Source organism: Cebidichthys violaceus, unplaced genomic scaffold (assembly GCF_023349555.1).
Source record: "Cebidichthys violaceus isolate CVI_PGR_0920_01 unplaced genomic scaffold, fCebVio1.0.p SCAF_1, whole genome shotgun sequence".
Classification (NCBI taxonomy): Eukaryota; Metazoa; Chordata; class Actinopteri; order Perciformes; family Stichaeidae; genus Cebidichthys; species Cebidichthys violaceus.
In genome coordinates this window covers 242,681-257,680 of record NW_027176262.1, presented here as the reverse complement: position 1 = coordinate 257,680, position 15,000 = coordinate 242,681, and the positions used below count along the sequence as shown (strand labels likewise).

General features: G+C 45.0%; 1 protein-coding gene across 1 annotated transcript in view; it reads right to left on the bottom strand.

Moving 5' to 3' along the window:
- Positions 1-15,000, bottom strand: part of nf1a (neurofibromin 1a) — an 80,798-nt gene that overhangs the window by 51,359 nt on the left and 14,439 nt on the right. Inside the window, exons 8-31 of the mRNA XM_068731057.1 lie at positions 14,775-14,850; positions 13,758-13,915; positions 13,399-13,572; positions 12,980-13,108; positions 12,163-12,237; positions 11,100-11,231; positions 10,125-10,265; positions 9,934-10,047; positions 9,212-9,291; positions 8,762-8,885; positions 8,294-8,540; positions 7,889-7,962; positions 7,701-7,784; positions 5,934-6,332; positions 5,164-5,303; positions 4,750-4,872; positions 4,392-4,475; positions 4,185-4,301; positions 3,593-3,774; positions 3,297-3,508; positions 3,016-3,177; positions 2,583-2,680; positions 1,744-1,879; positions 107-169 (exon numbers count right to left, since the gene is read on the bottom strand). Of these exons, the coding sequence (XP_068587158.1) occupies positions 107-169; positions 1,744-1,879; positions 2,583-2,680; positions 3,016-3,177; positions 3,297-3,508; positions 3,593-3,774; positions 4,185-4,301; positions 4,392-4,475; positions 4,750-4,872; positions 5,164-5,303; positions 5,934-6,332; positions 7,701-7,784; positions 7,889-7,962; positions 8,294-8,540; positions 8,762-8,885; positions 9,212-9,291; positions 9,934-10,047; positions 10,125-10,265; positions 11,100-11,231; positions 12,163-12,237; positions 12,980-13,108; positions 13,399-13,572; positions 13,758-13,915; positions 14,775-14,850 (3,324 nt within the window). The remainder of the gene's footprint in view (positions 1-106; positions 170-1,743; positions 1,880-2,582; positions 2,681-3,015; positions 3,178-3,296; positions 3,509-3,592; positions 3,775-4,184; positions 4,302-4,391; positions 4,476-4,749; positions 4,873-5,163; positions 5,304-5,933; positions 6,333-7,700; positions 7,785-7,888; positions 7,963-8,293; positions 8,541-8,761; positions 8,886-9,211; positions 9,292-9,933; positions 10,048-10,124; positions 10,266-11,099; positions 11,232-12,162; positions 12,238-12,979; positions 13,109-13,398; positions 13,573-13,757; positions 13,916-14,774; positions 14,851-15,000) is intronic.

Sequence of the window (15,000 nt, the reverse complement as noted above, 5' to 3'; positions counted from 1 at the left end):
GTCTGGAGATGAAGAAATCAAATGAGTAAAAATGCAAAAAAGGCTTCTTTTTTTGCTTTAGGGGGAAACAGAGTGTCTGAGGGGAAAATAGATTCTCCAAACTTACTGCTTTTTTGTTTTCCTTTTTTTCTTTTACTGTTGCTTTATTCAGCAGAGAGTGGCAAGTAGCCTACAGAACAGAGATGAGCACAGTCATGGTCACAGCACCGGCTACACACACACACACACACACACACACACACACACACACACACACACACACACACACACACACACACACACACACACACACACACACACACACACACACACCTCTAACCATTCAAGTTGTGCGTTCGTGCACACACACCCACACAAGTTGTAAAACACAGGAAAATAAAAATCAGAGCTGCCGTTAGAAAGTGTCCATCACTGCTGAGAGGAGTTAAGCGTGTCCATGCATGAGCCAGCGTGGTTCAACTTCAGCAGACTGAATTAGTGTGTGTGTGTGTGTGTGTGTGTGTGTGTGAGAGCCTACAAAAGGAAATCCAAGATGGAGAATGAGAAATCAAAGATGTCAACACATGGAAAATAAAGAACATAAAGCATCTGTGATTGATAAGAAGCCCAGAGCTTGTTCTGTGGGAGTGAAGTGATCAGAGCTTGTTCTGTAGGAGCGTCCTGTTGTCAGTAACAGGTGAGGCTGCTGCACCTTCAGAGGTGTGTGCGCATCCAGCTAAGACTGAAGTGAAATATGTATTTGATGATACAGTGATCACACCTAATCCACCGTTTAAATACGTGAAACTATCTTTAACAAAACTCTGCGGGGTTCAGAGCTGTCAGGTGTTTATCACAGAAGAAAGAAGTCATTTTGACGGAGAGAGTGTGAGACGTGGTGTTTAGAGCCGATGGATCAGTGAAACTAACGGGTCACATTTCAGTGTGAGCTCATCACTGTTGTTGTTGGTGAAAGAGACGGGATGATGTCACTACGTCCTTTAGTAAAAAGACTCAAAGTTAAACCAAACCTACACTTTGTTTCATCTGCTAGTTCTGTGTGTAGCTGATGAACGCTCTACTAAATACTTTGACCTGTCAATCACTGTGTAGCCCCGCCCCTAAATCATCCCCTGCTTTATGGTCTGTTTGACTCTAAATGGAGCATAATGTACTAAATGAACATCATGCTGTATTGAAGAAGACTGTAAACTAGAGATTGAGACCATAAACTCATGTTTACAATGTTTACTGAGGGAATAAATCAAGAGAGAAGTAGAGTCATTTTAGACTAGACTTCTATACAACCAGAGGAGTCGCCCCCTGCTGGACACTAGAGAGAATGCAGCTTTAACTCATGAAGAACTGGAGGTTGCTTACAACAACAGTACACATGAGGTTCTCCTCCACAGTGGAGTGTTGGATGACATCATGGTGTTTAGAGTTCTACTACAGTGAACTGAGGCTATTTTAGAACATCACCTGTGTTTAGGGAATGGAGAGGTTTACATAGTGTAGTCGCTGTTAGTCTGTAAACTGTGACGATGGCAGAAGCTAGAACAACAAGGTCCCATTAGAACCACTTGAAGGTCTTCTTCTGCCCGTCTGCATCTAAAGTGTTGAGGAGACACACTGAGCATGTGCAAACAGAGCGTCTTAATGCAGCGTGTAGACATTGAGTGGTGAGGCAGCAGCTTGAAATGTGTGAGTGTGATGCTGCACACAGTGAGGCAGAGAGGCTGGTGAGCAGCTGGGGGGGGTTACCTGGTAGAGACAGTGGCAGACACTGCGGAGCTGTGGGGGGAACTCGCTGGACGAACCGATGATGGCCTGGAAGAACCGCTCGGTGATCTGCAGCAGGTTCCTTTGGTTCTCCTCCAGGTTCTCACCTTGTTCCAGCCTGATGAGACAGACGGGGACTTGTAAACATAAGTTCTGACCCACAGATTGATGTGTTGTTCTTACAGACACCACACAGAACTATACTTACCTCTGACCATATCTGCATCAGGACGTTTCAATATGGCAATAAATTCACTCAAACTAAGACCGTCCAGGACAATGAACACATTAAAAACCATGAAAATAAGGGTTCTACATGGTGTCAAGATGTTTTACTACGCTGTAGAGAGAGAGTGCTGCCATCTGCTGACCCTAATGTGTTGAACTAACATCATCTGTGTATCGTATCTAAGCAAAAGTCAAACTAAACAGAAACTAAATGAACTCAAACTTCTTGGTTCATGTCTCTACAGTCAGCAGCTCTGGTTCTGTTCAAATGGATGCTTCATTCAAAGGGTTCAATGTGGAAACAGTCTCTCTCACTCTGCCTCCACCAGTCGGCTCAGATTCTGGAGTTCCTCCTCCGGCTGAAGATCCTCTAACGTGTCCTCGTCCAGAACGTCCTCTACACTCATATTTTGGGATTCCATTTTTCGCTGTTGGAGATCTTTGGGCAGCATTGTGTCGCACAGCTACCAAAGCTGAAGGAGCAGTCTGTCGTCACGTCACATCACGACAGAGAACATCTGGAACACCTGCAGGCGTGCAGACATCCTACCTGATGCTCTTAATGAGAGCAGATTTGAGACTCGGGTCCTCACCTGGTGGGGTCCACCTCAAAGCTGATGTGTTCAGGGGTTGTGATGACGCCTCTCAACAGAGGCTCCAGGAGCTTCTGCAGGTACGCTGCTCCATACACCTGACACACAGAACACAGGTAAGCATTCGAACAACGTGTCCTACCAGGCAGAGGTTTCAGGTCAGAAGACATTTAAAGGTCATTGTTTCTGCTTCCTCTTCATCAACAGCTCATACAGCTGACGTGTGTCTGGTTGGAGACAGATGACGGCGTTTAGTTTCCCGTGAGACTTCTATAATAAATATGAATGTATTTCAGAGGTGATTGATGAAGCGTGTCTACATGGAGGTAAAGCCTCGCTCCTCTCCAGCTCGTCTAGATAATAACAAACACAAATGATCCGGTGATGAACTCCGGTCAGTAGCGGTTAAAGTCAGCCGTTGTGTGGTTCCTACCTTGAAACAGAAGGTCATTATTTTGCTGGCCAGGCTGTTTCCTCTGAAGAGCGTCTGCATGGAGTCGGCCAGCTCCACCTCCTTAGAGAACATGTTCCACAGCAGCTGGTAGAGGAGGTGACGCGAGTCAAACAGCGTCACCAGGACCCGGGCCAGCTCGTCCTGGAAACACCACACACAGTGACCTCATCACCACAACATGTCAGACTACATCCAGGACTACCATCTGAAACTGATCTCTATGATGAAACCAGTCCTGAAGTCAAGAGGCGGTAACACACCCACTGGGACCCCGGCACCACGTTAGCCAGAGCCATGGCTATGGGCAGTTCCCCCTGGTCCCCCATCATGGTGACCAGCTCCACCAGCCTCTCGAAGCGGTCGGCCAGAACCGTCTCGGCCAGCGTGTCGAACTCCGTGCCCTGCTGCAGGATCTTGGTCAGCACCTCCATGAAGGTGGCTCGAGTCTGCAGGTCCTTGTGGTAGCCGAGACCTGCAGGAGGAGGAGGAGGAGGAGAAGCCTCTTTGTAGAAAGAAATGAAAAGCAATAAGCAGGAAGGACTGTGGGACGACGTACCGATGGAGTGCATGAGGCCGCTGTCCACGTTGGCGTTGAGCAGGTTGGACATGGCCAGGACGGTGCAGTGGCGGAGGGACGCCAGGCGGCGGGACATCCCTCTCTTTCGCCCCCCCACTGCCTGGCCCTCGTCCTCCACCTCGCTGCAGTCGTTCAGCAGGTTCATGAACAGCGTGAAGTACCTGAACGCCACACAAACAACATCAGAGAAGGAGCCCGTTCAGAGGACCAGTCTGCTTAATCTGAATAGATTTAGATGTTCGGGTTTCACTGCTGCGACCAAAACGTTTTAGTGAGTAAGATGTTACGGTGTTGAGTTCATCGCTGCTCCAAAGAGAGAGACCTATTAATGTCAATGAGTGAACGTACCGGCGGAAAACTTAACATCACGTTTCATTTAGCCGTTACTGCGTTCCAAAAATGAAGCATTATATAGCAGATTTTATTTCTATTTGGAACACGCAATACTACAAAACGTCTTTTTAACATCTTTACATAAGTCCCCTTTCCAGATTATTAAATGCTTGCTCTGTTAGCTCTGTCAGAGGACTTCATGATCAGGTGAGGAGGATGAGAGCAGGTGTGTTCTTACTTGAGGAAGAGCTGAGATTTGGCCTCCATCAGTTCTACTCCGTCGCCCTCCTCCGGCTGAAGGGGGAGACCAGCTAACAGAGAAACCACCGCCTCCATGCTGGCCTGGTCCAGGTCTCTGGAAACCGACACAGAGAGAAAACAGTGAGGAGGGAGCTCTCTCTGGTCCTCACTGAGCTTTAGAAGACTTCATGTAGCAGAGCTGCACCTCGTCAGACACTTGATGTCGTCATCAGCAGCCTGGTTGGAGGTTCCCATCACCCAGTCGGTCAGATACTCCACCATCTTGTTCCTGCAAACGAAGTATAAATACATCAGTGTGGTACAGTGACGTGTGGTACAGTGACGTGTGGTACAGTGACGTGTGGTACAGAGACGTGTGGTACAGAGACGTGTGGTACAGAGACGTGTGGTACAGAGACGTGTGGTACAGTGACGTGTGGTAAAGTGACGTGTGGTACAGAGACGTGTGGTACAGAGACGTGTGGTACAGAGACGTGTGGTACAGTGACGTGGAGTGAACTGGAGTAAAGTGGTGAGGCGTGTCCACCTTTAAACCCACTGACCTGAACTTCATCTCCTGGCAGAAGGACAGGTCGTCTCGTCTCTCCATCATCACCTCCACCAGCTGACACAGCTTGGTCTTGATCTGGATGGCGTGGACCGCGTTTCCCAGGATACGCACATACCTGAGAGACGGAACACATAATAATCAATACTCTATGATCGTTAAGTCACAATACAACGGAAATCTGCTTCTTAAAAAAGGGGGAAAAAGAGCTGCGAATCAAGTTCAAGCTTGATGTTCTCAAGAGAGAAGTAGAGTCATTTTCTCATAGACTTCTATACAACCAGAGGAGCCGCCCCCTGATGGTCACTAGAGAGAATGCAGCTTTATGACTTGAAGCTTTGGATTCACTGGGTTTAACTTCACTCTGACGACTCAGCGACTACCTCCACCTGCAGCAGGAAGTACGTACCTGACCAGGTTGAGCATCATGGTCTCGATGCTGGCCTGTCCCAGGTGCTCCGAGCTGCCCTCCGTGTGGTTATCTAACAGGTTCTTCATGATGGCGATGGTCTGCTCCACAAACTGGGTGTTAGTGTCGTTGATGGGAACCTGAGAACAGGAGAACAGCTGAGTACAGAACCACAACCGGGGCTTTGACATGATGCAACCAAAAACAACTGAGCTTGAAAACAATGTGTCGATACTGACAGATGAGGTCTTTGATGTACTTCACTCATCAATTCATTTTTATGTGAATCTGGTACGAGCCAAACTATGAGTTTGAAGTATTGTTATGACGAGGGAGAAATTATTATTTTTGGAAAAATTTATAGAAAATCTTATATTTCATATATGAAAAGAAAGTGAAAAATGTGAAAATTAAAAATAAATAGTGGTAGATATTGATCATCTGGACAGTTAATGTTTTTACAGAATCTTTTTAAAGTAAACGTTTTATTTGAGGTGAGATTTTAAAGAAATTTCACAATTTTAAGCTTTTAGTTTCGGTAGCTTCTTCTGACAGAAGTGTTCGTCACACATGAGGACCATTGGAAAGATACAAATCTGATGATGACGTTTTTACAGCTTCTGGCTGTGATAAACGGCGTAGATTTGACAATTGTTTTAAACATGTTGTTCCATCCGGCCGGCGGGTTTTGGGCTTCAGAGGGTAAGGTTTCATTTCTCACTAACTAATGAAAGAGAAGCGATAACGTTACCGATCAGAGCTCCACTCACCGGTCCCTGCGTGTCGAAGAACTTGCCGATGCTGTTCCTCAGCTTGTTGAAGAGCATCGGGTAGAGAGCCGGGCTCAGCTCCAAACCCAGCAGGTCCTTCACGTTGGTGCGGACGTGGAGGCCGACCCGGTCGTGTCCGCACACCAGCAGGGCCAGCAGCCGGTCCAGGAAGCGGCTGACGGGCGTCTCGCTGGAGGCCGACGAGGAGCAGGAGGAAGAGGAGGAGGAGGAGGAGGCCACGGGGTTGGACGCGTCGCAGGGTCCCATGGAGATCATGGAGTGTTTGCGCTCGCTCATGGGGCCCATGGGGGGGCTGTAGGTGGCCGGGCCGGGGGTGCTGCGCTGCTGGAGGCAAACGCCGCCCAGCGCACACAGGAAGCCGGTCATGTTGATCCACTCCTGCACCAAAACACCAGTTAATACACATCAAAGAGATCCAAACTGCTGGCTGCTACAGCCGCGTTAATGGTGACGCTTTGCACTGTAGCTCGTAGCTAATCACCTGTAAACTCACGTTCATGAGCGACTTCATTACCTTCAACAAACAAGTCAAGTATTAAATGTGTCATGAAGAACCAGAGGTTGAACCTCCTGTTAACACTTTCATTTGCTGATAAATATGTAGACTTTTAACACTTCCTGTTTCTAAAGCTTCTGACCACTAGTTGGCCGTCTAGAGCTTAATTTACATCACCTGTGAAGTTTTTGAACTTCACGTTACGGTCGCAACTAGTTCACTGATAAAACCACTACTCACACGTCTAGGGATTAAACCAGCAAGGTAAACTCATTCTTAGATGTTTTAGAACTACGATGCAGTGCTCGAGTATTAACAGCTGTATTGGTTAGGGTTAGTAGTATTTAGTATAAACAGCTGGATTGGTTAGGGTTAGTAGTATTTAGTATAAACAGCTGTATTGGTTAGGGTTAGTAGTATTTAGTATAAACAGCTGGATTGGTTAGGGTTAGTAGTATTTAGTATAAACAGCTGGATTGGTTAGGGTTAGTAGTATTTAGTATTAACAGCTGGATTGGTTAGGGTTAGTAGTATTTAGTATAAACAGCTGGATTGGTTAGGGTTAGTAGTATTTAGTATAAACAGCTGGATTGGTTAGGGTTAGTAGTATTTAGTATTAACAGCTGGATTGGTTAGGGTTAGTAGTATTTAGTATAAACAGCTGGATTGGTTAGGGTTAGTAGTATTTAGTATTAACAGCTGGATTGGTTAGGGTTAGTAGTATTTAGTATAAACAGCTGGATTGGTTAGGGTTAGTAGTATTTAGTATTAACAGCTGGATTGGTTAGGGTTAGTAGTATTTAGTATAAACAGCTGGATTGGTTAGGGTTAGTAGTATTTAGTATTAACAGCTGGATTGGGTCTCGGTGTGTTTTGCGGTTCTCTGGTCTTACGTCACTTCATCTCCTTTCATTCTCTATGACTCGTTACATCAAAAACATCGTCTGTATGTGTCCCTCCCTTCCTCTGGTTCTCCTTCGCTCTCAATGGATGAAGCTCTTTTCCTGTCTGACACTCTTTCTTAAGGTGCTCCAACAAAGTAAATCGTAGAAATAAACGTCCTGCAGACACACGGGTTTAGTGTCCGGTCAAAGACATGTGTGAGAGACTGCCCTTCTCTGAGCCTCGGCTGCTAACGTATAGCTCAGCATCGCGTCTGTCCGGTCGGTGTGTTTAAACAAACATCACACATTCCTTTCAGTTCCTCCTGAATCAAACCAGCTCTCAGGTTCCTTCAGGAACGGGCTCACCTGTCCATCTTCTGCCTTGTTTTTAGGGAAGTTGAGGATCTGTTTGGTGACCTGGTCCCATTTAGTATACGTGTCCTCCCAAGCCTGCAGGTGGACAGACGGACAATGAACCGGACATAGTGCAAAAACAAGAGGACGTCACGTCTACGTACTGAAGGTTGAGGGTTTGAATCTGAACCGAGCGTTACCTCGATGTTTCCTGGTGTGGGGTGCTCTATCCTCCGCAGCAAAGCCATCACCCGCTTCTGTAAGGTGGACCGGCCTGTGGAGCAAAACCAGGACTAGTTAGCGGAAACTAACAAAACCACGACTGAGTGGAAACTAACAAAACCAAGACTAGTTAGTGGAAACTAACCAAACCAAGACTAGTTAGCGGAAACTAACAAAACCAAGACTAGTTATTGTAAACTAACAAAACCAAGACTGAGTGGAAACTAACAAAACCAGGACTAGCTAGTGAAAACTAACAAAACCAAGACTACTTAGTGAAAACTAACAAAACCAAGACTAGTTATTGTAAACTAACAAAACCAGGACTAGTGAGTGAAAACTAACAAAACCAAGACTGGTGAGTGGAAACCGTCAGTACTGACCCGTTCCCATCATGTTGCTGACGGAGGCCAGTTCACTGAAGGTGGCGTAGTTGGGCAGGATGTTCTGGACCGGCACCTCGTCGGCGGCGCTGCGGATGTCAGCCTCCTCACAGAGGTGGCGGAAACACGACATGGACACCAGCACGGCCTCGGTTTCAGGGCTCCACAGGAACATGTAGAGGGACACCTCCAGCTTGGTCTGAGCCTGACGGCACATGGGGATGGCACCGCCCATGGTGGCACACTCCTGGAGCCAAAGAGGACCACACACACACACACACACACACACACACACACACACACACACACACACACACACACACACACACACACACACACACACACACACACACACACACACACACACACACACACACACACACTTTACAAACTCCTGGAGCCAAAGAGGACCACACACACACTTTACACCTTTATCGAGTCTTTATCAAGTGGTATACGGGAGCGTACCTTGTTCTTGAGCAGAAACTTGTTCCTGCAGATGAGGATCTCCCTCAGCCATTTCAGAACTTCTGTCCCGTTTATGATTTGCTGGCCGATCAGTTTGCGGCAGATGAGGAAGAGCACCTGAGAGCTGAGGAGACGAGCAAAGGAAGGAGGGAAGGAAGGAAGTCGTTACGGTGAAAAAACATCAACAATAAGTTTAAAACGTCATAAATAAATAAAGATTTTCAGGACATTTACTGTGTATTATTATCAGGTTGTATTATTATCTATAGAAATGTAAAATGAGATTTTGAAGCTTTCAGATGCTCAATAATCATAAGTACATGATGAACGCGTGATGAACGCGTGATGAACGCGTGATGAACACATGATGAACATGTCCACCTGTAGGCGGTGATGGTGAATGTGACGGACACTGAATGTCCAAGAAACACAGAGAGGCGCTTTGAGTACCTGATGTCCCAAAAGGTCTCTATGGGGGCGTCGGGGTTCCACAGCTCGATGGTCTCTGGCTGGTGCAGAACTAACAGAGCCTGGAACAGACAGGACCAGGACCAGGACACAGAAACATGGGGTTGTAGTTTTATAGTAAAACAAAAGAAACATGTTAAACTGCTTCTTAGTCTCAGATCAAGAGAACCTTTTATTGATATCAGTCATTCATTCATTCATGTATGATGTCATAAGAGGATATGACATCATAGCAGCTTCTGTTGAACAACAACAACTCTTCCTCCATGTCTGACGTGTCTTCATCACTTCAGAGTCATGTCACACGGTTTAGATTTTTAAATATTTCACCATTTTTCATAACTTCCTGCACAAATGTTTCACATTAAAAGCACATGTCTTCATTTCTTCTCTTTATATTCTTTATTCTCTGCTGCTTGTTACTTTAAATGTATTCTGTCCTTTCTTACTGACAGTTTGTGAAATTGTACTGAAATGTGCAATTGTTGAATGAAAAAATAAATTCCCATTCCTGTTGGGCTTTTACACTGAAACATCAGCAGGAAGTGATTGTTATACGTCTACTGTGAGTCTGAACCCTCAGGACCCTCAGGACCCTCAGGACCCTCAGGACCCTCAGGACCCTCTGAACCCTCTGAACCCTCTGAACCCTCTGAACCCTCTGAACCCTCTGAACCCTCAGGACCCTCAGGAGTGTGTCTGACCTCCATGGCTTCCTGTGAGAGCTGGGTGGTGTTGGTGAGAGGAACCAGCTGCACCAGGCCTGTGATGAGCTCCGCCGTGCTGCTCTGCATCTCTGGAGCCTGTTTCACTGGGTTCTAACACACAAAGGCAGCCCGTCGGTCACCAACGTCACCGTGAAACACGCAGAGTACAGAGGAAGGACGCGACTCACGTGCAGCATGAGTTTGGGGTCGGCGTGGATGAGCTTGACCAGAGCCAGAAGAAGGCACTTGTAGCTTCGAGTGTCCAGTTCTGTGGCTTTCTCTTTGAACTTAAGGCTGGTGGACATCTTCCCTTTGAACGTCGTCAGACTCTGTGGGAGGAAAGAAACGGAAGTAAAGGAAACAGAGCAAGAAGAACTGCTAGAGATCCTCACATCAAGAGGATTAATAAGTGATCATTAGAGATCCACGTTAACAGACACTGACACACTAGATGATCAGAGCAGCTGGTCTACAAGGATCCACCGCTCTGAGTCTGTGAACCATCAACAGTACTACAGGGTATACTTTACTTTGTTATGGTCATCTATAGTGTGTGTTCTTTAAACGATGAGGAAATAAAGTAATAATGTGTTTAGAGCTCGTGTTATGAAGTTAAACATCATAATTCATCTCTAATATCTATTTTATATTAACATGAAAACATCTCCTTCAAACTACTGGATTCATTGAAGTTTATCACCAGAACTACATTTTACAGATTACAAGTGAACACATCACGATAACTTTATAATGTACCTTCAACGTTAAAACTTTATTTACACTCTGATGGTTGACGGTAAACAGTGTCTGTTACACCACTAGTGATGAATATCGTTAGAGAAATGAAATCATGGATATCGTGATAAAAGTTGTATTCGCTCTATTTACTCCTTAATGTTCAGTCCTTCACCTTGTTTAGTCACACTGACTTTGAACTCATCGTACTTCTATTTAATGAGGTATCATTTAAGGTGAGTTCACTTTCAGTTAGACCTTTGAATAAAGTGGTTTAGATGATTTAAATAACAGATATATATAAAGTCTGTCACTGTGTTCCTTGTTCTCAACTATTACTTTGTAATTTGAACTTGTAAAATGGACAAAACTACTAAAATAAGACCCCTCCGTCTCAAATCCATCATAAGGTAACGTGTGACTCTCACCGGGGTCATGCGTAGAGGAGGGTGGGGTCCGGCGCCTTGGGTGACCCGGGTCAGGGTGTCTGAGAACATTAAGCGCAGCTCTCCGGAGTAGCAGTAGACCGCATCGATCTTAGGCCACCAGTCCAGATGAGACTGAGAGAAGACGACGACACAAGAGGAAACACGTCTAACTATAGTAGTTCTAGTTGCATAGTAGAGGCGTCACCGTTCTATTCAAACCTCATTCAAATTCTCCTTTGAAAAGAGATGCTACATGATGAATAGATTTCTACATGGAAATGTATACAACTCATTTAAAGAAGCAGTGTGTAACATTTAGGGGGATTCATTAGCAGAGGTTGAATATAATATGCAGAACTATGTTTTCATGAGTGTATAATGACCTGAAACTAAAGAACCGTTATGTTTTATTTAGCCTTGAAAAAAGCCTTTTACATCTCCGCAGAGAGCGGGTCGTCTTCCCGCCATGTTTCTACGGCAGCCCAGAACGGACAAACTCTAACGAACAAACTGGCTCTAGAGAGACGTTCACGTCTTCAAGTTGGCTGAGGGGTATTGAGTTGGTTGCAATCTAAAACCTCACCACTAGAACTCAAACACTGATCCTTTAATATGCAATAAGAATAACTCATTTCATCGGTCAATCAGGAATAAACTGTTAAACAACAAGAAGAAGATCTGCTTTGTTGTCTTTCCGTGTTTATTGCTGCAGCGCTTTTGACATAAGACAGAATATACTCATGGACATCGGAGACAGAAGCGTGAGGATTGGATTAATTCAAAAGGAAATGGATCTTGACAAACCAGTCGGACCAAACGCCACTAAAGAGCGGAGATGGTAGCTAAGCTAAACCAGCTAGGAGCTGAGGCTGCTCCACTACCCAGCATGCTCCTGGTTGATGTTTGCTTACAGAAACTTTGGGCTTACTGGTTGTGCAAAACAGAAGGACGAGCTAATTACTCTAAGTAAAAACAGAATAGAACAAGGTTGACTGATGATTTTCTATTCAGAATCAAGATGGTGACACTTCTATTAATGAGCGAAGAAGCTCTTCAGACTCACGTTGGTGATGATTCTGTTCAGCGAGTTGACCAGGACGAAGTGGAAGGTGGAGGGGGAGGAGGAGGCCAGACAGACCTTCAAGGCAAAGAGGAAACACTGGTGAGAATCAATAAGAGCTTCAGATGTTCAGTCACGATCAACACATTAACCCTCAGAACCCCAAAACCAACCGGAGGGTTTGAAAAGTATACTTTTCTTTAAACAATCGCCAAAACTACACCCATCATCACAGCCAGGAGCTGTAAAAAACCTCACTATAGTCAGATTCTCATCTTTCCGACCGACTTTGAACACATCATGTTTGATGAACGCTTGTGTCAGAAAACAAAGCTTAAAATTGTGATATTTCATCAAAAACCTTTTATTCTACGCGTCTCATTATAAGTCTCTCCTCTAATGAAGAGTTCACTTTAACCAGATTGTGTAAAAACATTAAACTGTGAACTCCTCAGTGAAACTATGACATCATGATTGATTCATCTGAGACCAACAGTCATGTGACCAGAAATTAGAGAAGCTTTTTCCAACATTGGTAACACTAATGTTGGATATATAGATTCCATTGTTTTCCAATTTTTGCAAAAGAAATGATCAAAGAGATTCAATTTGTGTTTTTTTCTTTTTAATGATTGATCATAACTGTGTTATTCTGCACTAAAGACATGTTCTAGTTCTCTCTACTTGTTCTGTTTCCACAGAGGAGCAGGACTTTTATTTTGAAGTAAAAAACAAGACCACCGAGAGAAAAATGTGACAGCAGCAATAAAACGCCCCAAAACCACGATGGGGCTCAGAGGTTAGTATCACTTCTCTTCACCTTAAAGTGCTGGTTGTTGTGAGGGTTGATGCGGAAACAGGAGACGAAACAGTCCATCATGAGCTCCACGTCGGCGTTCTGGCTGCCCGTCCCCCTCCAGAAGGGTTTGGATGGGTTGAAAAGCAGAGCCTGGGGGGGGGGGCAGGGATCACTTCAGGTCAGGAGGCCCATCGTCTCAAACACGCTCACAGAGAGTTAGATTTGACTTTATTTCATTTATATTAAAATAAAGATAACAATCCTGCACATTAATATTTACCTGAAGAAATGAACATGTCAAAAAATCCCTCTTTCAGTTTCTGAGCTTTCTGCGTTGTTTTTGCCTTTTTGATCTGAACTTCTTTTAACGTCAAACTTTCAGTTTCAACCAAACATGAGGAGAAAGAATAATAGTGTGTGTGTGCGTGTGTGTGTGAGACCTTGAGGTCCATGACGATGGACTGGACCAGCAGGAAGATGGTGGAGTGGTCCTCCCAGTTGATGTAGGTGGAGGCTTTACACAGTTTGACGCAGGCGATGGCGGCGCTCTCCATCAGCTGTTTGCTGCCTCCCTGACCAGCTAGAGCCTTCCTCAAGCTGTCAAGAAACAGCTTCTACACACACACACACACACACACACACACACACACACACACACAAAAGAAAAGAGTGTGTGAGAGTCTCTGCTCTGTGTGAGTGAGTTAGAGAGCAAATAAGAAAGCAAATAAGAGAGAGAGAGAGAGAGAGAGAGAGAGAGAGAGAGAGAGAGAGAGAGAGAGAGAGAGCTGGCTCCTCCCACCTTGTTGGCCTTGCTGTCCTCCACTGTGTCTTTAGAGATGGTGTGTGTGATCTCTGGACAGAGGATGAGGAGGATGATCTGAAGAGGCCACACAGCAGCCTTCCTCTTGGCGCTCTCTGCAAAGCTGTCGACGAGGTCGAACAACTTCTCTGCAGCTTCTATATATATACACACACACACACACACACACACACACACACACACACACACACACAGTATTTGGTAAAAGTCGAGTGATAGTGGATTCTTAAAGGACGATATAATAATAGTTTGGAGCAGGAAAAAGCTGATTAATCGGATACCTGTCCACCACAAAACATAATCTCTGACTCCACCACAAAACATAATCTCTGACTCCATCACAAAACATAATCTCTGACTCCACCACAAAACATAATCTCTGACTCCACCACAAAACATAATCTCTGACTCCATCACAAAACATAATCTCTGACTCCATCACAGGCTGACCAAACTGGATAAGTGTTGACCTGAACATCTACATCAATGTATTAATATCTAAATGAATTAATCTGGAAGTGAAGAAGTGGAAGTTTAACATGTGTTTTACTTCTGTCGGCTACTTTTTGAACTCACCTTTTCTTAACTAACCTGTATTCTGTCCCTCTGAATGGAATCATGAGTAAGAGAACATGCTGAAGTGTGATTTGATGGATTACATCTTTTGGAATATGTCTTTTCCTGTTACACTGTTAACCATCCATGTTGGTGCATAAGGACATATTGGTAAGAAAGGATCCTAAAGTGTGTCTTCAGATCATGAGTGGATTGTTAGTGGCTGGATTATTTAGAAGAGAGAACGTTAGAGTACGTGTGGCTCAAAGTAGATGATCATCATCATCATCATCATCATCTTCACCAGGAGGATGATGCAATCAGTAGCCTGCCTATGTTTACACATCAGTCGTATGCGTTTCACAATTATTAACTATTTCTAAAATCGAATGAAGTCAAATCAAAGTGTCGCTGTGGTAAACGGTTAGAATCCGTTCCTACCCGCCATGTCTGCCTGTGGTCTCTGGTAGAGCATGGTGAACTCATCGGGGTAGTTCTCCACCCAGTTCCAAAACGCCTGTGGAGAGAAAAACAGAGTAGAAGTACAACCTGTCTACAGCTGTGTACACGTACACACACACACACACACACACACACACACACACACACACACACAGCTGTATATTTCTCGGGTAGCACGTGTTTGATCTTTGTTGATATGTCAGCT